The sequence below is a fragment of the Anabrus simplex genome, chromosome 1, assembly GCF_040414725.1.
Source record: "Anabrus simplex isolate iqAnaSimp1 chromosome 1, ASM4041472v1, whole genome shotgun sequence".
NCBI classification, from domain to species: Eukaryota; Metazoa; Arthropoda; class Insecta; order Orthoptera; family Tettigoniidae; genus Anabrus; species Anabrus simplex.
Genome location: NC_090265.1, coordinates 123112154 through 123137177, shown reverse-complemented (window position 1 = coordinate 123137177; position 25024 = coordinate 123112154). Strand labels below are relative to the sequence as shown.

Below are 25024 nucleotides of genomic sequence, written 5' to 3'. Positions count from 1 at the left end.
TAACATGTTACAGAAGTGAAAAATGTTATTTTCATCTCTATTAAAAATAAACAAACGTGTATTTTTAGTTTTCGGAAATACCACTTGGGTGGAGGAAGGGGGGGTAAAAGTGACTGAAAATGGTGTTGATTACTCTTAATTGAGCTACTGATATCTCAAAAATGAAGATGTTAAAGGCGTGAAATTTGATATTTGGAATCTGCTTAAAAAGTAAGGAAACACGTATTCTCGGAAAATCCAATGAAGTGCGAGGGGGGGGTGTGTGAATTAAAATTTTAATTGACTTAATTGTATGAGAATACATACATTTAATACAAACAAAAGTTGTTACAGACGTGAAAATTGAAATTTGGATCTCCTTTAAAAACAAATAAAAACGCTTTTTGGGTGTGTGTGTGTGGGGGGGGGGAGAATCATATTGAGGGGCGGGACTGAAAAGGAGTTAAACTCCTTTTATGAAGACACATATCTCAAAAACTGAAGATGTTAGAGTCGTGATAATTGGTATTTAGAAAATCCTTTACTATTAAAGAAGCAAGTATTTTTGCCGGAAACTTCACTATCTCAAAATCGAAAGTAACAGACGTGAACATTGGTATTTGGAATCTCCTTTAAATAAAAAGAAATGCGTCTCTTTCGGGCGGGGTAGAGAGGGGGGGGGTTAATTAACGGCGGTGGGGTGAAAAATGCGTTGTGACCAATTGATTTTACTGTTCATAATGTATTTATTCTGATCATAAACTGATCATTTTAAATCTTTCCTGGGTTCGTTTTCAAGAGCCATCTTTTCCTTTGGAGAACATGAAGTTAGATTACAGTGGATGCTCCTGGCATATAAATACAAATTTAAACACATTTGAAATAAACGATAGGAATGATATTGACCGTGCAACTGTTCACCTCTATAATAAGGTCAATAATGCACGGAAGTATATCATTCGTGTCGCCAGAAATCTCGCGCACTTGCCTACGCGCGACGATAGTGCTGGTCACATTTTCAGCAATGACAATGGCAGCAGATGTAATTTACCGCCAAGTAGCGGTCTTGCATCTTGCTGTGGGGTCCAGATCATGAATAATAATAATAATAATAATAATAATAATAATAATAATAATAATAATAATAATAATAATAATAATAATAATAATAATGTTCTGGGCCGTCGTCCAAATGTGCGGACCGCGCTAGAAACGGGTACTGGCCGGGTAGATACTACGAATGCAGTCCGGGCGCGGGTTCAGTACCATCAAGGCACCCAAGACGACACCACGCCAGATCTCCTCAAGGATTTGAACCATATTAAAAATGCTTATAGGAAAAGATGGCAAAGATTTAGGAAGCCAACTGACCGAGTGGAATACCTGGAACTAGCCCGGGAAGAACGAAATCGATTGCTGGAAAGAAAGATTGAAAAATGGTTGGAACTTGGCCGCAATCTCTCAGAAAACGAATCAGATAATGAATTTTGGCGGATTCTCTCAGAAAACGAGTCACATCGCGAATTTCGGCGGATTATATATAAAACGTTAACCATTCAATTATAAATTTCATTATAATACCGTAGCAAAGCACGGGTATCTTGCTAGTTCAACAATATTGAAGCCTGCCCCCAAATTACGTTGTATATCAATATTTAGACAAGTTCAGATTTTCATGGAATAAAGTTCTATATGAGCTAAAATATATATGCACCAGAAGGTTACTGTATATTTAAACAAATGAGAAAGAAATTTTTATTTGATAATTGGTTTCCCTGCAAGAACGCTGTACCTCATATGCCAATCAGTTTCATTTTTGATCCGTATTGACACCAATTACGTACGATTTGACTTTATGTTGTCCACCTATTCAATACAAACACATGTGAGTACAACTATATCTTAGTTTCAATTATATCCTCATTTCAAACTTTGGTACTAGTTTCGACCTCTTTGTTCGTACAGTTGTCTTCACAGATGTTTGTAGTGAATAGACGTACCACTTAAAACGAATTCATACGTAAGAACGTTATACTTCAGCAAGCATGGCCGACGACAGATAACTGAGTATGCCACCCCCATCGATGTCAAAACTGAATAAAAACATGAAGAGAAAGATTAATCAACTGAACTGGAAGAACAACGTACGCAAACGATTAAGGCATAAAGGAAGATGCTATATATCGAGATCGGGGCAAGTAGTGGAAAAACGCCAACGTTCAACGCAGGTAAGGGAAGACCATTGTATATCACGTAGTCGCTTGTTTAAGGAGTATATTTGTGTAACGTTCTTTTCAAAATACAGTAGAGTCTCGATTATCCGACCTAAACGGGACCTGGAGTACGTCGGATCACCGAAAATGTCGGATAATACAGAATAACTTCGAAAATGAACTGAAACAATCAGCAAGGCTATACTCTAGTACTAAAACAATGACATGTTTTACGGTACTCTGTTTATTGAATTATCAATTCAATTGTACAGTACATACAGTATTGAACGAAAACATTCCAGATGTCTTACGAAAGGAAACTTTTCTCCACAGATATTAAGCTGCCTAATGCCGTACCTTTTTTTCCACCGATCAAGCCACCCAGCACTGGCAGGAAAATTAGGGCCCCCTTCATTAAACCCCTTCTGGAAATACGCAGCCTTTTCCTGTAGAATGGGGCCAGATATTGGCAGGTCCTTCTCCCGGTGTTGAGATAACCAAATAAATAGTGCTTCACTTACTTTTTCGGACTCACATTTTTCATTTTTTCTCTGCTCTGGTAGAGCACCACTTTTAAATTTCTTCCCTCTGTTTTTTCCAGTCTGCCACAGTAACACATCCAACATCCATAATCTGGAGCCACATTTTGAAGAATTTCCCCTTTGTCCAGTCTCTTTAATGCACTCGTCTTCTATAGAAACAATCACTTTCTTCCATTTACTCGCTATACTCACAGAGGATATGAAAACTAGAACATCCGCACCCAACCAATACTACAATGAACAATGACTGATGACTCACTGCACCTGTCCTTGAGAAAAAAACTGTCCTACCGCCAGCGGTCAGGCCAGTGCTTGTCCCATAGTCGCACCCTCCACAGTGGGTGTGCCTGAATTTAGTCTCCACCAAAAGTTCAAATTAAGTCTACCAGTGTCGGATAACACGGAATGTCGGATAAGCGAAGGTCGGATGAGCGAGACTCTACTGTAATATATCAGGTAATACGTTTACTATTTAACAAACTAGTATATTATGGAAATGTTTGTTTCCAGGCCCGGGAGTGCAATCCAAAGGTTGTTTTTAAATTTTTTTCTCCTGTATTTCTAGGCCATTTGAGTTATGACAGTTCACATGTCCCTTTCTTGATAGAGTATATTTTACAAAACAATATATATTTCGAGTTTTCATGTGTTTAAAACACAAAAGTACTACAGAAGTCATGATGTGATATACAACATTCTTCCAGGGAGTTTTTTGGTTTCTCACTGTAATCCTTCTATGATACCATTTACAAGCAGTCGCTTAAGTGCGGCCAGTATCCAGTAATCGGGAGATAGTGGGTTCAAGCCCCACTGTCGGCAGCCCTGAATATGGTTTTCCGTGGTTTCCCATTTTCACACCAGGAAAATGCCGGGGCTGTACCTTAATTACGGCCACGGCCGCTTCCTCCCAATTCCTAGGCCTTTCCTATCTCATTGTCGCCATAAGACCTACGTGAGTCGGCGCGACGTAAAGCAAATAGCAAAAAAAAAAAAAAAAAAAAAAAAAAAAAATAAGGAGAATCGGGCGAGTTAGCCGTGCGGTTAGAGGCGAGCAGCTGTGAGCTTGCATCTGGGAGATAGTGGGTTCGAATCCCACTATCGGCAGCCCTGAAGATAGTTTTCCGTAATTTCCCATTTTCACACCGGGCAAATGCTGGGACTGTACCTTAATTAAGCCCACGCCGGCTTCCTTCCAACGCCTAGGCCCATCGTCGCCATAACCTGTCTGTGTCGGTGCAACGTAAAGCCACTGGCTAAAAAATCTAAGGAGAAAGTGTTTTTATTTACAGAAATAATTAAACCCTGATTTCAATTATATAATAACTACCAGAATTTTTTGTTCTTGTAAAGTTTCAAAATGTGATATACAACTTTCCTTGAGAGCAGACTTCAATTATATCAACGGAAAGAAATGCATCGTAATGTTGTGGAAAATGTAGAGTGTGTCGCTGATGATGGAATTGAAGACCCAATTTTGAGGTTAGAATTTAATAGAGGTTTGAGACGCCTAAGCAGAAACATGACACCCGGAATTGGTGATATACTCTATTTTCAGAAATAATGGCTGCCTTTGGAAAAAAAACAGGAACGGTTTAGTATGTAAATTATATACACAGTGCCGTGCTATTGAAAAATGTTGTTATTCCTATTCTTAAGAAAGCAAGCGTTGAATTATTTGAAAACTACCACACCTTGTTGGCTAGTTTTTTTGTAATTTAATATGCATTATTTACTGAAAAATAGAGAGATAAGTTGAAGCTGATTTGGGAGAGAATCAGATATTCTTCCGAAGAGTATGCGAAGCAATATTGGTTTGTGTTTGATCTGAGTGGATCGAATTAAATAGAGCCGGCCCATATACATGGTATTCTTAGATGTAGAAAATGCATTCGGTAACATAATTCGACCTAGTTATCTTACCTTTAGAAGATACTGGGGATCAGATACCCAAATTTGTCCACTCTAGCTGAAACATATCGGCGAAATATAATTATTGGTGTTAGTTACCACAACCTTGTGAAAAGCGGAAAAATTAACCATATCGTTCAAAAGCGATAACTGGATTTTTCTAAAAATATTTCATGAGCAAGTAAACGAACACAGCGAACTCTTCAGATTTTCAACTATCCAATAAAAATGAAATTCTTCAATGTGCGCAGTTGCCAACGCCATTTTTATGGCAGAACTTCTGCCCTATTCTTAGTGTTAAAGGACTTACTGAAACTCTTATAATAATAATAATAATACTGTTGGGAACATTGCGCTATCAATTTGCCCTTTTGAAGTAGAAGCAGTAATTCATTTGTGTCGCATCTGGGAGGAAAATGAAGCTCAGGAGTTAGATCGATGTTAAGAATTAATTTGATGAATTATTTTGTAGAATCGAACGGGTTGAAGTGACTAAGGCCTATTCTGGGAACTGAAATCAGAGAAGAAAGAAAAATCCATAATTACAGAACGTTGAAGATCCGATGGTTGGACATTGTAACCTGCTATGAGATAGTCAACGTGCCGAGAACTCATGTCAAGTCCCCATATTCATAATGCAGGAGAGCAGTCTATTTTTGGTAAATTTTTCGAAGTAAAAAAATCAAGTATTATGCGACGGATCATAAAAGAGAAACATGGATGTGTGCGGGAAAGTTTGTTATAGGCGTGAAAACTCCCACAGTTTTTAAACATTTCATGGAGCGGAAAACAATAAACAGGGATAATTTGCCTTGCTAGTTGTCACCCTTTTGTGAAAAGGCACTGAGCACGAGGAAGCCAAATATCTCCATAATGCATCGACAGTGGCACAGATACCAGGCGTTGCCTAGCCGAAGCAGTGTCATGCTCATTTTAGCCGAAAGATTTGAGTTCGATTCCCCCTCATGAAGTTCGAACGTTTAGAAATGAGATGTTCACTTCTGGAGAAGCGCATGGCCCTGAGGTTTATTCATCCCACATCACATTTGAGTTCCAGGCTAATTTCTGGAGGTAAAATTCGCCAGACATAACCTAACCACTCCATTCTACTCTTAGTCGAGCGAGACCTTTACCTTTCATTCCTGCACATGCCTTCGTGGACAGCTAAATAATTTAAATTACAGCTTGAGTTCACATTCTACTAAGAAGTGTGAAGTTAACTTATTATATCATGCGTTTGAGGGAAACTTACATGGTCTGATGAGCTTGCTCGTCTGAACTGATCTATGAGCAGGTAGCGAGCAGGTCATATTTTTATATAACCCATAACAATTAGGATTTTTTTTACATTTATTCCCCTAGAACAAGACAGTTCGAGTTTACAAAGAGAAAATCAGTAACTCTTCATGACAAACATCGACCTCAGTACCACATTAATGTCTGTATATTTTTCTTAGAAGAAGACGCCTGGTATTATTATGATATTGTTATGATTATGAATGTAAATTATATGTTGGGACTTACATGTTTACTATCGTGCATGGCACTGGAGATAATTATTGTGTTCTGGGAAGTACTGGTTACGCCTTCTTGACTGACATCGAAGAGGAGCATGACATTGACCACTGCTCAGAAAGACAGCACCTTGACTTGTAATCAAACCTTAAAGTAAAATAACGTCAGCCACAACACAGCGGAATACAAGGTGCGTCACCCTCCAATTACTCGTTAACCGTTAGAGATACCGAAAATCGAGATTTTACTTTCAATAATACTACGAAGGATCTCACTGTCGATCGGTACTAACTTTTAATTTTTAAATACAGCCCATTTACTAGACCTAGAATTAGAGCCTTGGAAATTGCAAATTCAAGGGAGTATTCGTTTTCAAACCCCAACCAGCTCATCTCTAGCAAAGGGAACGTTTCCAATATGCTTTATTCTCCAGCCCTAGGCCACCTTATTTGAATGAATCACTAATCAGGTGGCTAATGCACGTGCTGGTATGGGTCTTAAGCCTGTTAACGTTCTGACATTTCTCACCCTCTTCTGACATCTAGGTATTCACTCATGTGCACGTAAATACACTATGATAACATTTTATTACTGTGTTCGTATGTGAGAGAACGGGTATGTGAAAACATATAAGGGACTACATTATTATTTCGACGTGTAATGTTTACCATTGTCACCCATGTTACATTAATTTAGCATTTCTTGTGTATTTGTCTAGTGTTATGTCCGAATAAATTTAACTCCAGTTTAATTTCAAATACTCAGTGACAATGGTTAAATGTCGTATTGTAAATCATGGTCGTTGGCAGCCAGATTTGTGACTAATTCAAATATGGCGATCTACTGTTTACAAACGAAGCATGCTTGAAAGCATCCATTTTCTTGGGACGATTTTGTTGGATTTTGAAACCAATTACGCCCTGAATCCACAATGTCCATAATTGTAACATTAGGTGCACTAAAACCAAAGTTATTACCGTGATCTCGCCAGCTATTAACACTCTAGAAATATACTGCTTGTTTGACTATGAACCCCTTGGTAAGGTCAGTGGAAGTAAAAACATATATCCTATATCTTTAGTGGTTAACAAGTTATTTGAGGTGAACACCTTAGCTGACTCAACCTGTGTATCAACCTTACCGGGTGTTTTACCTCAATGAACACCTTTTTATGATCTATTGGCTGTGTTCATGTAATGGTAATTTTCCTCCTCACGTTTCAAAAGAGAGCACAAAGTATTCTCCAACAGAAAGCCAAGGACTCATGTGTTACTGAACGTTGTTAGTAACTACTAAACTCCAGGTGCATCTGCCATTGCGTCTATGACGGTTGTTCAGTGGAAACAGTGACAGAGCCGGCAAATCCTCAAAAAACTTACGGGTCAGCCAAGAGGTGGCAGCACTGTATGTTTTGGTGTTTGCAATATCGACTCCGAATGTAGTCAATCTGAGACACGCGTCTTCATTTTTATTCTTCTTCATCTTATTCTTCTTCGTCCATTGTGTTTTGCTGTCTTTCTTGAATGTCTGCACCTAAGGTATTGGAGCAATAACCATGCAGTTGCTGGTGATCCGAAGGAAGACCATACAACTACAATTATCCTACGATTCAAGGCCACATCCAGGATTTTTTTTTTGAGGGGATTAGGATTTTGGTTCTGGGGATCTTCCGAAAACAAAAACTATAGTAACACATACATTTTACCTTCAAATAGATTTTAAAGAAAGGAAATTTTGAAGTAGGTATAGAGCAGTACCGTCTAGAACTCAACAGGTCAACCAGAGAGGTAAATTCATAGCGGTATGTTAGAGAGAATACGCTTTAACACGCGCGTGCAGTGCGACGCAAAGATATTTTTTAAAATGGAGGTAACAACATGTTTCACAGTATGTATTAAGAATATTTAGAGATTTGATTAATTTTTTTAAATATGCTAATTACTGGAAAACATGAAAACACTTCTGTATGTTTATTGAAAGTGAATTTTATGGTGCAAAATGTATTAAGAACATAAAAACAAGCGATCCATATATCTCACCAAAATTAAGATTTCCATTTATGTTTCCAGTAACATTTCAATATGACACAGATTTTATACGTTCAATTGTTTATTTTGCAATTGCCTGTTTTTATTATATTTCTAATTTGATGTAGATTGTTTAAAAACCCGTATATGATGTTTAAATTTGTGAAGGTGACTTTTATTTCGGAGAGGGTTTGAACGCCCCCTAAGTTACGACCTTGTTACGATTAATGGTGCTCAGACGAGTTCAACAGTTCTGAGTAATTAATGTATTTGCAAGTATGTTTGATAATTGATTCTCGATCTTATATGTATTATAGTGTTCATTTTGTGAACCTATGGAGCAACTAATGGATAAAACAATATCTGTGACCATAGATTAAGTATCATCTCCGCCTTGATCTAACTAGAGGTGATGCAGAAATTCCTCGAGAACTCTTCTAGGGAATTTAATCCACTTCAGCTCTTCAAACTCTGTGCGACAATAAAACAGATTGTCCCTGTGATAGGCTCTTAATTATGTTATAATCTAACGGGTTGTTTTTTCTAAGAAATTGTAAGTGGTATATAGTGTGGTGTCTGTATATTTACACCAGAGTCATAACATTCTTATAACGTCTTCGATAATAATCAGCGACTCTTTGTACAGTCATGTGTGTTCAGAGCTGATTGCCGTAACATGGACGATAAGCTGCCTATGGTGTACAAAACAATTAATATGCATATGCATAATCCAGTCGAACTTGAAGGAGATTACACAAGTAAGTCATATACCATGAACAACAGATATATTTACACTCTCTATCGGTACAATATAAGAATGCAGGAGAGATGGGATGATGTGTATTCTTCAAGGTGTGACATCTATTAAAACAAATAATTTTGATAATTTTGTTTAATTTAAACATAATTGTTAATAAGGGTGACCTTTTTTGCTTTCTATATCTGTTTGAAGCGTGTTACAGAGCTCTAGGGAATGGAATTGGGCACACCGAGGGATTATCGAACCAAAACAAATTTGGTCAGATAATCAAATATATTTGTGTTGCCGAATTGTACTGAGAGTCAGTATCAATCAATCAATCAATCAATCAATCAATCAATCAATCAATCAATCAATCAATCAATCAATCAATCAATCAATCAATCAATCAATCAATCAATCAATCAATCAATCAATCAATCAATCAATCAATCAATCAATCAATCAATCACCACTGATCTGCATTTACGGGAGTCACCGAGGTGTCCGTTTCCCCATTTGTTTTCCACCTAGTCTTTTCTCAAATAATTGCAAACAATTTGGAAATTTATTGAACATCTTCCTTGGTAAATTATTCCAATCCCTAACTTCTCTTCCTATAAACGATAATTTGCCCCAATTTGTTCTCTTCAATCCAACTTTATCTTCGTATTGTGATCTTTCCTACTTTTAAAAACACCATTCAAACTTATTTGTCAACTAATGACATTCCATGCCATCTCTCCACTGACATGCCACTTAGTCGAGCAGCTCGTCTCCTTTCTCGCCAGTCTTCCCAGCCCAAAGTTTGCAGCTTTTTCGTAACGCTACTCTTTCGTCGGTAATCACCCAGAACAAATCGAGCTGCTTTTCTTTGGATTTCTTCCAGTTCTTGAATCAAGTAACCCTGGTAAGGTTTCAATACACGGAAATCAAGGGATTTCTCACAGGTTTACTTCCAATCAACTGTAATAAAAGTTCCTATGTTGCCGAATTTTCGGCGAATAATAATAATAATAATAATAATAATAATAATAATAATAATAATAAAGCAGCCAGGGTTCTAGCCTGGTATGTCGACCCTCCTCAGAGAATGAACGGGCTCTGGCACATGAGCTATTACGTGTGTATATGGTGAAGGAAAATTATCTCTGTTGTGAATGAGTAGCTGAGAAGTGTGGAGGTACCACATCGCACCAGTCCACGAACCATCACTCTCCACGATTCAAATCCAATTCCTGGCGAGGAATCAAATCCATGAACACTCCGACGAAATGTCAGCACACTAACATTCAATTATGAAACCGAACTTTCGATGGTTACAAGTACCTTCCCACGGAGTTTAGGAATCACAATAATGGAATTTTGAAGTATTTTTCCCCTACATCAGAACTCCTCCTAGTGAGCAGAAACAGGCTGACTTTGCTTTTTTGAGTAGGAAAGATCACAAAATGAAAATTAAGTTGGAATTCAATAAGATAAACGGGGCAAATATTTGTTTATAAGAAGACCTGTTAGGGATTGGAATACTGTAATGTAGCAAGGGAGATGTTCCATACATTTCCGAATTCTTTGAAATTATTTAAGTAAAGACTAATAACTCATAAGGAATCTGCCACCTCGGTGAGTGTCCTAAATGTAGATTAGTGGTGATTGACTGAACAGTAATACACAGGTGGTTAACATTTCTGAAGTGACCACTAACCTCACCTCCAATAATTTCTGCGCATTTTGTAGGAAATGCAACGAAGTCAAAATTTGAAGACATATCTTAGAATTGGAATGATCATTGAAGGTAACGGCTATCAGTTAAGTCTTCAAGTCGGTGGCAAGTTCGATCCTCAGCTAGCACCCCAAATGTTGTGCGATTGTGGGAAAACCGCAAATTCTGATGGCGTGTCATATTGAGACGTACAGTACGAAGAGTGCGGCAGATTTTCATTGCTTCCGTCACTAAGCTAGAGAATACTATTGCAGTGGGACTGACTCTATAAGTAACAATTTCATAGTATCCATTCATGGCATTACTGTCCGGCTCCATGGCTAAATGGTTAGCGTGCTGGCCTTTGCTCCAAGAGGTCCGGGATCATTCCCGGCCGGGTTGGGAATTTTAACCTTCATTGGTTAAATCATATGACTCGGAGCCTAGGTATGTGTGCCGTATTAATCCTTAGAAATCATCCTAGGTATGGGCCTATTCTAATAGATATGCAGGCATCTTTAAGGCCGTTCACTGGGAAAAGATCTGTAACAGGTCCCTCCGGAGGTTCATACACCATTATTATTATGGCAAAACTCCTCACCATTCATACTTAGCAGCTTTCATACTGTCCCTCCATACAGGAGACAAATACTTCAGTAGAAATACGTTGATCTGCCTTGTGTAAAAAGTTTACTTGCAAATACTGGGTGAAGTCCGTCAACATTTGACGAGGTAATACTTCACGGAATATTCGAGGTAGAGAGGTGGCAAACATCATTGGCATGACATGGGGTTTTATTGACACCAAAATAAGGTACACAAAATGACCAACAGATGGCGGTGTACAGCAACACGTCAGGTAAAATTTGCCACACATGCTTGACATGACGATGGGTTTTATTGAAACCAACAACGAGTGCAAAAACAAGCCAACAGATGGCGCTGGACAGCAACACGTCAATGATGGCGCATGAGACCCATGTACGGTATAAAATGAGCTGTCGTGAGAGGGGGCGTCAAATGCGCCTGCAATATCGGCATGTTGACGTTGCCAGAAAGGCTCTCTTAGTGAATCTTCATTTACTTTATTTTGGTGCCAATAAAACCCCCATGTCATGCCAATTATGTGTGTCAGTTATTACCTCTCTACCGCAAATATTCCGTGAAGTATTGCCTCGTCAAATGTTAACTGACTTTTGAGTCAGCCTATACACTGCATACATCAGGAAATAGCAAGAGGCAGATTGGACACAGCGTAACATCTGCCTTAGGTTTTCATGATATTACTATAAGGGATACTCTCATTAATTAATTTTACTGACATAAAATTTATATTTTAATCACACAATTTCATTAATGAAAATATGGACAAGTGAACAATGACTCGAAGCTGGTTTAAGTTCCTCATTTCACATACACACTGTCTTCAGTACAACTCTCTCATTTCACATGATCAGCCCATGTGCACTTCACAAAAAACACTCGCAGTCAGAGGAAGAATGTCTTGGAATCCAACATCGCAAAATATTGTCGACACAGTTTTACTCACAAGCAACAATAAGAAATAGTTAAATATATATTAATATTTTTATGTGTTACAAAAAAGAAACTAAATTGATGTCACAGTCTGCTTCTGGGGTCACTTTGGTGATGTCATCAGGTTGGGGCAGCATCGCCACGTTCCGCCTGGTGATCCGCTGCCGCATGCTGGTCCTGGGCAGAGGATTCAGCAACACCTGCAACAAACAGGTAAAGTAAATGATTGCACGGTTGCACAAGAAACTTAATTCAGATCACTCAAGACACTTTTGATGTACACATCATTTTACTGAGAGTAATCCTATTAGAATATGTACAAAGAACTACCCCCTTCGGGTCATTTCAGATGGACATAGATTCAATTATTTACAGAGCTGGCAATTATATCTGGATTGGGAAATAGTGTTTGTGTTCGAATTCATTTTCACACTATACATGAGTCTACTAACCGTCACACATCGCACTACAGAATAATTTAATAGTGAATAAATCCCTTCGTGCCCATCAGGATGTGCATATGGCCACAAAACTGGACCAAATCGGCGCGTTTTTTCGACTTTCTCAAAAAAGGAAAGGCTAGGAAGAAGACGACAAAAACTGGCCTCTCGCGGTAGCTGTTGCGTCTCAGCCTCTTGTCGAGACAATCTCAATTGGAGTCCCGAATCATAGAAAGAGTTGTATTATGATTTTTGAATCGCAATGTGGCTCACTGAGCATCAGGAAGTCAACCGAGGAACTGACTGATTTGAGTGCTAGTGAACTCGGATATCAAAGCCTATCAGTACAGCTTAGGAAGTGCTCGGACTTAGCCGCGAGTTACAGCAAAATTTGCACGCAGTCTACCTTGTCAGGAGTCACCCTGAAATCATTAGGGGGTAGTATTTAGCACTGATTTGTTGTTCCCATCCTGCTTCTCAAATTCGGGATTCTTAATAATTCGAAATACCTTTGTTTTGCAAAGCAAGACTCTACTTCACTGACGTACCATTATTTTGCAAAATTATTTCCTCCAATCGATACTATCAAAGTCATTATTTTGCAATGAAAGAAAATCGTCAGGAAGTCATAAAGAACAGCTCAGAAAGGAATCTCAACCGGAAATCTCTACGTTTTGAAACCTATATGAAGAGATCTTGAAATTAACGGAATTATATTGGCATAACTTTTGGTGCTGTGGATGCAATAGGGAATAACGAAACGTTCATACTTCACTATCACTATCACTATCAGCCATATTCAATCGTTTTTACGATGTGGCCTCTTTAAGTCCGAAGCAAGGTAGGTTTTCATGACGTCTCTCCATCTGGGACGGTCTTGAGCGATGTTCTGCCAATTGATCCCAGTAATCTTCCGGATGTCTTTATCCCATCTGTCCGGTGGTCTTCCTCTTGGTCTGAGATGATCTTTCGGACACCACTCAAGCACAAGCTTTGTCCACCTACCATCAGTTCTCCGAGCAACATGGCCTGCCCACTGCCATTTTAGGGTAAATACCCTTTCTAAAATGTCACTGACCTTTGTGACTGACCTGATGTAATCTGCTCTCTTCCTGTCTTTCTTCGTCAAGCCTAAATGATTTATTTTCATGACAAACGCATGCCTTTTTAATGCAAGGTTCGACTATTGAGTTCCGCAGTAAGTGCCGTTTTTGTTTCCCATTATCTCCTTCATATTTCACATTGTTTGTTAAATGTATGCACTCTTCCATAGCGTATGCCGTCCCCTTCGTCCCATTTCCTGATACGGGGTCAGGGATAAGGTGAAATGATATGTCACGTTTTACGGCCTGATGCTCTTCCTGACGCAAACCTCGGTTGACAAGCTGAAAGATGAAATAAATTATGGTGAAAGGGATTGGCTGTGGCCTATGAATAGGAGTTTCCCCGGTACGTTCATGGAAGCGAAAATGGCGAACCACAGAAAACCATTCTGAGTACAGTCGACGATGTGGTTCGAATCCACTTGCCCACAGAATGCAGAGCTTAGCTCCGTAGCAGTAGCGCGTTACCACTCGTGGCCACACCGCTCGGTGCACTCTTTCATAGTGATTTTTATTAAAAAAGAGTTGAGCAGCAGCCCATTACGGCCTTGACCTCCCAAAACGACTATTGCCCAGTCAGATGGTCGGTGGACATTGGAGGATCACGTGATCAACGCGACAAAATCATCAGCTGGATTGCTTGGATTCGCTACCTCCCGTATCACACAGCTTGTGTTGTGTGAATAAGAAGAGGTGTGTGTTATGAAAAACATAAAAACTTAGTCTCCTCGGCAGAGGAATTAACCAGACGCACCTAAAATCCCTGGTCCGGAGACGAATCAAACCGAAAGCCTACTACAGGTCCTATCGAAGTTTAAGGACACTTGCATATTTCACTAATACCATTCCCGTCCTTAAACATTTTGTCCCAGGCAGAGGATTTTATACAGGGAACTAGTAAATCTTTAGAGGAACATTTGCTGAAATATTCATTAAAATATCACTCTTTGTTTTGAAAGTCACTATTTTTTTGTAATTATTTATAATAATACCTTTTGAATACTTGAGGGGATATGGACAATACAGTATGGAGATTATATTATTAATAATTGTTAGAGAGACATAGATTCCTGTAGAATATTTATAATTGTAATAGAACAACAGAATATGCTTTCATTTAAAATATTCCCCTGTTATATAACCCTCAAAAGAACCACAGAAAGGAGGTTACAAAAGGAACATTCCTTGACGTCTTTCTCTGCTTGTATTGCGAGCTATGAAACGGGGATTTCTTTAATGCGAACATATTCTCTTGCTTTATTAAAATTATAAATATTCTGCAGGTATCTGTGTTTCTCCATAACAAAAAATGATTAATGTAATCCCCATATTTTACTGTCCCGATCTACTAAAGTATAAAAATAACTATTTTCTTTCCATTTATTTTAAGCAAAAAATGTAATAACTTCAAAAGAAAGAGTGATATTTGAATGCAAACTTTAGCAAAAGTTCCGCTAAATACCTACTACCCAGGTATTTCCCTGTAAATTTTAAGGACCGGAATCATATTCATGAAAAATGCAGGTGTCCTTAAATTTTTGATAAGACATGTACGTTAACCACTCAGCCAAAGAGGCGGAGTTGTATGTATGTATGTATGTATGTATGTATGTATGTATGTATGTATGTATGTATGTATGTATGTATGTATGTATGTATGTATGTATGTATGTATGTATTGTACCCGATAGGGACATGAACCGAGGTCCTATGGTTGAGATTAATAATCTAAGTCCCAGATGCAATGCTATTCTGAGAAGAGAAACTTAAAATAAATAACTCTCAACATCCTGGCAAGAGATAAAATAATCCTATACGTTTTATTCCAAAATCTTTCTTTTGTTCATGATCTAGTAGGCAAGCATTTCTTAATATAGCAGCGAGCTCGCGGGAGTTCGAAGCTTGTGACGCTATGGGTGTGGCCTGCGTCAGGGAAGCACCAACATGAATATTAGGAGAAGTTACCTCCACCTCATGCTGTAGCTGAGTGGGAGAGGTAATCTTTTCAAATGGAAATATGGGAGTCATCTTTAAATCAGCATCATCAACTTGATCGCCTACGCTGAAAGAATTAATGAAATTCATATTATTGCATTACCTTTTGATCCAAAAGAGCTGGTCGTTATAAAATTGGAGAATTTATTTAGAGTGTGTGATGTCCATGTTAGTAATAATCTGCTGCTTAGAGGAGGAATAGTTGGTTACGTAACAACGGAAAGTTATTGGGGGCTATCTGATTCATCTCTTCACACTTGATCGACAAGGGTATTCCCAAGAGGAGGGGAGAAATTGAGGAAATATATGTATTGACTACTACAGATCCCACGATCGGATTACATACAAATATGTCTCATTTACATTCGGAGGTTACTGGTCACCTAATTATCGCACTATTTTGCCTATGTTAGGCCCAGAACAGGCTGTATGCGAGTTTTGAATGGGGGGTATTTTTAGTTGTTATAAGGCTGTAGAAGCGTCACCCAGACACTTGGATCTTTCTTCTCGCAAGGGGCAGACCTATGTTCAGTCGAGCTCCCAGTTTTTTGTCTAGTAAACTGTTGAATTCGAAAACTGCTAAAACTGCTCAATTCAAGTGAAATGTATGCTGAATTAATACGCGAGACTTAAATATGTGAGTGATCAAACCGTGTCGAGTTTTGAACATATTGTGTAAACTCGATTTTTTTTTAAAGTTGCTATTACTTCAACGCCTACCCGAGATAACAGAGGGGACGAGTAATAATAAATGCACTGTCTGGTTTAAGGTACAGGGTTAACTCAGTTTTGAGTCGTGTATATTTTTGTGCGGGTTGTATCGTAATATCTTGTAACAGTATCATTGATTCGGGGACTTGCTAATCAAAGATCACGTCGGTTTGTGCGTGGTGAAGCAGACATGCGTAACGTGGATTAAACCTGTGCATATTGTGTGTCTAGATAACTGAAGAGTTTCCATGCGCCAAGGACGATGGAGATTAAACCCAGCAGTCAACATGTGGAATCAGCGACCGTCACAATGGAGATGAGCTGGCGCTAAACCTATCAGGACCACCTGAGTGACGAAGGTGTATTCATGGATATAAGGCTGAGTAGCACCATTCTTTATGCATGGCGTTAGGGTACGGGAATTAAGCTGTAGCTATAAAATGTTAGGGTTTCAATTTTATTTAAATATAAATGTGCCTAAGCAAAGCACAGAGGTTTTCCTTTGTAACAAGTCTGAGTGGCTTTAATTGTAAATATGGGTACATTTATTTGTGGGGAAAGTGTTTTAATTTCCATTTTATTTCGGATACTTTTACGTTTCACTAAACGTTTTATTATGTGATGAGTATTGATAGATTTTAAGTTTGATGATATATGGGAAGCTGGTAGTTAACCAGCAAAGTTAGTATGCATGCTTAGTGGTTTTATGGTAGAATAAGTTGTGTGAGAGAAGAAATGCAACTGTGAGACTCACCCAGAGGACCGAACCTGACTTCCAATGAGGTATTTAGCTAGGGACTATTTCATTTTATTGTGTTCATTTAACGTGTGTTTGATATTACGCTGTGACCCGTGTGAAACGACCATTGTGCTTGTTTTCGTTGTTTTATTAACGCGTGTGTTGTATGTAAATCGCGTAGCTACGTCAGATAGAGAGTACACTCATTTATAAAGGATCAATAATAATAATAATAATAATAATAATAATAATAATAATAATAATAATAATAATAATAATATAATAATCACCGAAGGAAGAACAAATTATTTTGTCTGGTTCCCCGTTTGCATTCTAGAAAAAATAATTTGTTAGTATATTCATAAAAGTGTTAAATTCATATGTAATCATGATTCAGTAATTTGTATATTTATGTTATACTAGTAGTTTAGTTAATCTGCACTAATATATAAAGAGAGATTGTGAGTTTCCTTGTATGTAACGAGTAGTTTCAGAAACTACGGGAATGATTTTGAAAGTTCTTTCGCCATTTTAAAGATAATATCATTTCGCGTAAAAAGGGCTGTACACCATCCCGGAATATTAAAGGGTTCCCGCTAGGATCGTGACTGAAGGAAGAATATAGGAGCAATAACAAATCTGAAAGTTTTTGTGATTGCCTGTCTGTGTTTTCTCCACGTTAAAACTACTTGAGTGATGGAGCTCAAACTTGGTAAGCTTATAGCTGATACCTTTGATTAACACCCTGGCTACTTACTATTATGGAATATTTTAAGTGGGCTATGTAGCAAAAGAAAATGTGAAACAACGCAGTGCGAAACGTACGCTTGTACCCTAAAGAATTGAATACGCCGCGTAAATGGTTAGTCCTATTGAACAATGGAGCACACCAAGTGTACTTGAAATTAAAAATTCGATTTCCCAGAAAAATAGTTTACAGAAATTTTCTATGCATCTCCATTAGTTCTCAGAAAAAAATATATGTTGCTGTGTTTTGGTCTCCTTATCTTAGTTTCTTTCACATAAACGCTACTTGATGGACAATGCTCAAATTTGACAAGCAAAACTGGAAACTTTGGTTAATATATAGGATACTTATTACACTGTATCTTAAGGGGTGGTTCATGCAGGGGAATAAAATTTGAAGCAAAATATACGCCTGGAACCCTTAAAAGCTAATTCTTAGCCTAAACGTTTAGTTCTAATAAATAATGGAGTCAGCGAGTGTACTTAAATTCCGTTTCCTAGAAAAAGCCTTTGTAAGTATTTCCTTCGTATTTATAATAGTATTCCATAAAAAATATGTTTTACTGTTTTTCACAGTCACACTAATTTTTTATGCGGGCCATGTAACGAAAGAAAATGTGAAGCAAGCCACGGGAAAACGCATTCCTGGGACCGTTAAAAGTGAATAAGCTGCCTGAACTTTTAGTCCTATAAAACATTGGAGTAGAACAAGTGTACTTAAAATTGGATTTGTATTCGCAACTCTGATAATTTTCGAGAAAAGTATGCTTTTTCTGTGTCTTGGCGTATACTTATGAGGGTCAGAGTGTGATATCCTTACTCTGAAATAATAAAATAAGCTACAAAGTGGCGGAAGCTGAACAATTTAGTGCGAGAACTGTTACACGCTTTTGTGTGTGCTTCACTGCGCCCACTCACACACTCACCTTTACTTTCCGCAGGAACTAAGTACAAACCATGTACAACTAACTCCGGTTCAGTTTGAGAACCGTACACTAGCACCGCGTGTGAGTTTATTTCATTTTAAATGCTTCGTGATGCTTGTTGTTCAAAGGGGTCTAATATCTAGGTCATCGGCCCAAATTCAAATGCCTTTGATTGGCAAAGAACATGAATAGATTAAACAAATGGGAAAACAAAACAGAACCGAAACTCATTCCGTCAACTATCACGAGATGGAGTTCACTGGAATATACTGCATTATTTTCAATTAGGAGAGGCCGTTTTACCTCTCTCAGTCACAGCCTTCCTAATTCTTAACACATTTTAGCGTTATGTCTTGGAAACACGCTGTCTTTTAGGAAACTGTTTTACACGATACAGGTACCGGTATGTATACGCAGGATAATTACCCCATATATATTCCAATAAGGGATACGCTTAGAAAACTTTTTTGAAGAGCTTAATGCAGGCTTTCGCATTTTACAAGTCAGTTCAATGTTAAAAATAGAATTAATGATTTCCCTTCACTTCAGAACACTGAAGGAGGGAATATAATTTATCACATTGATATAACGTCCGACTAGTTGGCTGAATGGTCAGCCTACTGGCCTTCGGTTCAGAGGGTTCCGGATTCGATTCCCGGCAGGGTCGGGGATTTTAACTTTCATTGGTTAATTCCAGTGTCCCGGGGGCTGGATGATTGTGCTGTCCCCAACATCCCTGCAACTCACACACCACACATAACACTATCCTCCACCACAATAACACGCAGTTACCTGCACATGGCAGATGCCGCCCACCCTCATCGGAGGGTCTGCCTTACAAGGGCTGCACTCGGCTAGAAATAGCCTCACGAAATTATATACCTTGATATAACGCCAACGAGAATTATTTTAGTGAAGGTGACATACATGAGAACATAACATAACATAACATAACATAACATAACATAACATAACATAACATAACATAACATAACATAACATAACATAACATAACATAACATAACATAACATAACATAACATAACATAACATAACATAACATAACATAACATAACATAACATAACATACATAAGAAGAGCAGTACGTTATGACTAACTAAAATCGAAATATCTGCGATGATTCCTATCATCGAATCCGGACCCCCAAAGGCATCAGCTAATAGCATGTACCATTAGGCTACGGAGGTAGACATAAACCCGCGTCCTCATCCCGAGGTGGTGCAGCTCTTTCCATGGTCACCTAGAATGGAGGTGAACTGCATGTACGAGTACTATTCAATCACATACCGGCCGTCCTGCCATTCATAAATCTCTAGCAATACCGGAAATCGAACCCAGGACCCCGATGACGGCAGCTAATAGTGCTAGCCGTTACGGTACGGAGGCAGGAATTCGTATAACTTGAAACTTATTAACCATATTTCAGCTATCTTTGAATTTGTATGTGATGGTGCTATATTTACAATGTAAGTCATTGTCCCGCTCAGTCTTCTGGAGAAAGGAAAATTATTTATTTTGGAACCACCAGCTTTCTGAATTTACAGGTAGCCTGTGTGGGCAAGTGAATTAGTACAATATAAAATATAAATACACAGTATAGTGCTAGTGCTGCATTTTATAACAGATTTTCTGTAAGAGTTAACTTTTGGCAGTGAAAGTACCAAACCGAGGAAGAAGATGATCCTTCTTCTCGGAAGGGTGAGTAGAGGGTTGAGGAGACTGTGGTTCGGATGAAACATTAATGATCTTCGGAGTTCCTGATGGGAAGCTTTCAACGCTTGCAGGCAACTCACTACGATAGATTTTCTAGATGTTCTCTTCTCTTCGAGAAAGAGTTTTACTTAATGTTTAATTATACCGTGAAGGACTGGACTGAATAATACTTTGTAAAGTTTCATTACGTCATCATAAATCGACTCAAAACAAAAGACAATTGCTTTGTAATATTAGGATTCCATTTCTTTCGTTATTCTGTTAGATAACGAGAACCGCACGTCAACGATATGGGACTGGACGTTTTATAAGAGGGACTTCGAAGAAGTAGATTTCTAGTCCAAACTCTTGTTGTGTCAGCACCCTCAACTTACTGAACTGCTTGCAAATGAAGCACGCTATACCGCAAATAACCTTTTAGATATTGAGTCGTGTGTGGTATATATTTTACTACATGCCAGAGGGACACTATGTGCAAAGCACGAAAGGCCTGTTGTTGCATGGGAAGAACTCTGCAGTTTCATCGGTAGAGTATCGGCCGTGAAGGTCGAAAGTCGTAGCCGCAACGCTCAGGGGTTATACACGGCACATTTTCTAATAGGGCACCTCTTGGCCATTTTCGTTCTATACACAGCTGAAAGCCTATTTGAAGAATGAGACGTGAAATTTAAAAATGCAACTGGAATACCCTACAGTGAGCGACTAGCCCATCCTAGTGATTACTGCTTTTAAACGGAAGGACAACTGGGCAACCATTTTCTATTAACAACTATTAAAGTCAAATAAAAAAAAAATAATCAGAGGGAAAAATGAGAGCGGTACAATGCTTCGTAAAATAGGGTACCGTACTGGAAAGAGAAGGCAAGGGCCATCAAGGGCGTGAAAATGAAAGACTCCCTATGCCTAGTTAAACTAATACCGTCAGGGTAGTAAAGAGCAAGAGTTGACCAAGGGAGGTCGAATAGGATAGATTAAAGTAAGTAGCTTAGCACAAGAACGTGAAAGCAATGTCAGAACTCAGATAAGGGCCCCATGGACGCCAACCTATGGTCCCAAGTTAGGAGCCACTGATATCCCTTTCAGTCGCTTTTACGACTGGCTGGGGATACCGTGGATGTATTCTACTCTCCCCTTACAAGGGAATGTCCAGGCAGTAGAGTCAGATCTGTAGCTAAGATTTTAGTCAGCAGAACAGGCCGTGGAGCTCAATCCGTAGAACACTGGAACCAAAACTGAAGTTTATTGATTCGGAAATTACCGGTGTGTGCTAGGCATTTTTTTATCTGTATATAAAAAAGCAACCTCATAGTTTTAAGAGACTGTTAATATCGTGAACGTAGCTTCAGGTTTTACGTGGAATACGAACCACAGGTACGTGACTTTTAATTTCAAAAATCATAATTTAACCTCCCTGTATCGTGTAAGTTATTCGTCACGATTCATTTAGCTAAATGCCTTTGTCAAATACCTTGCGTTAGTACAATAAACTACAATGGCCCTCAGCGGGCGACTAGCGCACTGCGAGGACGTTCGGACCTGTAAATAAAACTGTATGCAACACAGCAGGAATTATAAGGCACTGAAGGTAAGCGATAGGGCATTTGTTGCGAAATTTGAAGGCTGGGGTGGATGCCACCGGTGCCTGGCTGATCATTTTCTACTCTGCATTTTACATACCGTCCGCCAATGTGGTGTAGTGGTTAGAGTGATTACCTGTAACGCCCGGAAGACCCGGTTCGATGTCTGTCCCTGCCACGAAATTTGAAAAGTGGTACGAAGACTGGAACGGAGTAGACTCAGCCTCGGGATGTCAACAGAGTAGAGGAAATTTGATCCCCACCCAAGTCATCCTCAAAGTGCTTTTCCGTCGTTTCAACTTTTCCTCCAGGCAAATGCCAGGATGGTACCTAACTAAAGGCCACGGTCTCTTCCTTCCTTTTTCCTTGTCTATCCCTTACAATGTTACCATCAGCCATTAGGCCCCCGTTCAGCACAGCAGACGAGGATGCCTGGACGATGTACTGGTCCTCCTCCCCAGCTGTATCCCCGACCAATTTTCTCGCACTCCAGGTGTTGGAATTGGGATCTCTCGCTGAGTCCGAGGGAAAAATCCAACCTTGGAGCGTAAACGGATTAAAACCTTAAAAAATAAAAAATACTTAACATACATTTGGCACGAACTATTGCAAATAGGCCTAACTAAATCGTTCAAAGAGCTGAAAAACTAATTGAAGTATTGCGATATGTTTAGCACACTTTTTAAAAAGAAACGTAGAAAATAATGGTAATGATTACCCGAAGTTCTTATGGAAGTTATCAGACTTTACAAAATGAAAAGGACCTTAGTCACCTTGGAAGTATTTTCAAGTAACTGTCTCTCATTGAATCTGATAATTTAAGGCGGTTATGTGAGCCACTTAGTTTAGAGATAGCTTAACAGTCTCTGCACATGGATGAACAAAGGAGATAGAAGTGTAAAGGTGTTTGTGCTTCAATTTCTCGTTCCTACTAATCCGAATATTTATGATGTGGTTTGAATTCATGTAACTCACCTTTCCGGCTCACCTCTCCATGGCTAAATGCTGGCCTTTGGTCACAGGGCTCCCGGGTTCGATCCCGGTAGGGTCTGGAATTTTAACCTTAATTGATTAACCCCTCAGCGCCGACCTCTATACGTGGTATAGACCCTCTTTTCTTCCGTAGCCGCCGACCTCTATACGTCGTATAGACCCATACATGGTTTCACATTTACGGCTATAGCGCGAAGAGTTTTGGAGTTACTGATATGCAGATTGTTTTGTTTCCAAGAACACATTTTCGGGTTTATCAGCGTTGTAAATAAGAATTGAAAAATCGTTATAATGTAGTTCTGTTTGCAAGGATAATTATTTGTCAAATAAGTCTGAGCACTAATCTCTTGCTTTTTTAAAGTCTGTTTGCTTCATTCTTTCCCACAGAATAAAATAAAGAAATGATGATCTGAGAAGTTTGTCTTTTCGTGTGATGTTCTTTGCTCTATTTGTACATTGGGAGTGCTGTTTATTTATTATATTTGTCTTTATTTCTCAACTTGTAATATTTTCGTAACTCTCCACGAGCGCTCTGTGTAGGCATCAGTTAGTGCTGCTTTCTGTCATACAATACGAGAACCAGTTGTTGATGGTATATATCTCGTTTGAAAGACGATCTCGACCTTTTATCTGAAATATGTATCGAGTTGGTTTGTTTCGTCATTAATGTTATTCCCCTCATTCAGTTTCGTCCTGCTGCTTTCGATCTCGCTGCAGCTTCATCAGTCCGTGTGACGCGCCGCGCTCAGCCGTGGTTTGACTGACAGTAACGTGCTTGAAATATTGTATAATTCAGATGAAAGTTTAGTCGGAAGTAGTAGTGACAGTATAAGCAGCAGTGATAATGAAATAGATGATGTAGCAGTGGTAAATGATGAGAGTGACGATGAGGAGGAAACAGTACTTGGAAATTTCGTGTAAGAGACTATAGATAATTATACAGGTCAAAGAGAAGTTTTCAACAGTGAATTCTGATTGCTAAATTCTCTAATAATATTCACACAGGTCACAGAGACAAATATTGAGCAATTACCTTATCGGGTCCAGCTGGTGAAAGGTTTGTTTACAAAATACGCTCGGGGGGGGAGGGGAACGAAATATTCAAGGCCGGCGCGCATCAGATAATCCAGTTCCAAGGTTGCAGGAAAGGCATTTTATCAGGAAATTAGCACCCAAGAGTTAGAAATCCAAACCTCAGAGACATTGTATCCTGTGTTGAAAACACGGCGGAAAAAAGACGTCAGTGTACTGCTGCCAGGAGTGTGACTTGAGTCCCTGTCTCAAAGAGTGCTTCGAACTCTATCACACGGAACTAAATTACTAATGAAATGTGAAACAATTACGTAATTATCTGCATGTACATAGTTCTGTCATAAGGAATTCCAAATTTCGTGAAAATCGGGCTACTCTTATACTTGTAGTAACGCTTTAAGTGAATCGATGTATATCAGTCGCGCGCAGTTGAAATCTCATCCGGCCGCGGGGTAGGAAGCTATTTAAATGGCTGCGACGCTGAGGGGTTAATTTCACTGGCACGGGGGCTGGGTGTATGTGTCGTCTTCATCATCATTTCATCCTCATCACGACACGCAGGTCGCCTACGGGGGTCGAATCAAAAGACCTGTATCTGGCGAGCCGAACTTGTCCTCGGACACTTCCGGTACTAAAAGCCATACGCCATTTCATTTCAGCTTTCCGGCATTTTCTAAGATCATTAAGGCTTTTCATTTGGACTTTAATCTTTTACCCATTACCAGCTCTGGTGGTGAGATTTCCGAATTCGATCATCTGTGTTTTCATTCGACGTCGTTATACTACAGATTACCCTAGTTACTTTCACAATCATTCGGACAACAGTTTCAAATAACAATTAACTCACAAGGAAATTATAACAAGCTT

At 38.9% G+C, this 25024-nt stretch overlaps 1 protein-coding gene across 1 annotated transcript in view; it reads right to left on the bottom strand.

Moving 5' to 3' along the window:
• Positions 1-12014: 12014 nt before the first annotated feature.
• Positions 12015-25024, bottom strand: part of LOC136862579 (protein O-mannosyl-transferase Tmtc2) — a 671534-nt gene continuing 658524 nt past the window's right edge. Inside the window, exon 8 of the mRNA XM_068225145.1 lies at positions 12015-12361. Within this exon, the coding sequence (XP_068081246.1) occupies positions 12282-12361 (80 nt within the window). The 3' untranslated portion in view covers positions 12015-12281. The remainder of the gene's footprint in view (positions 12362-25024) is intronic.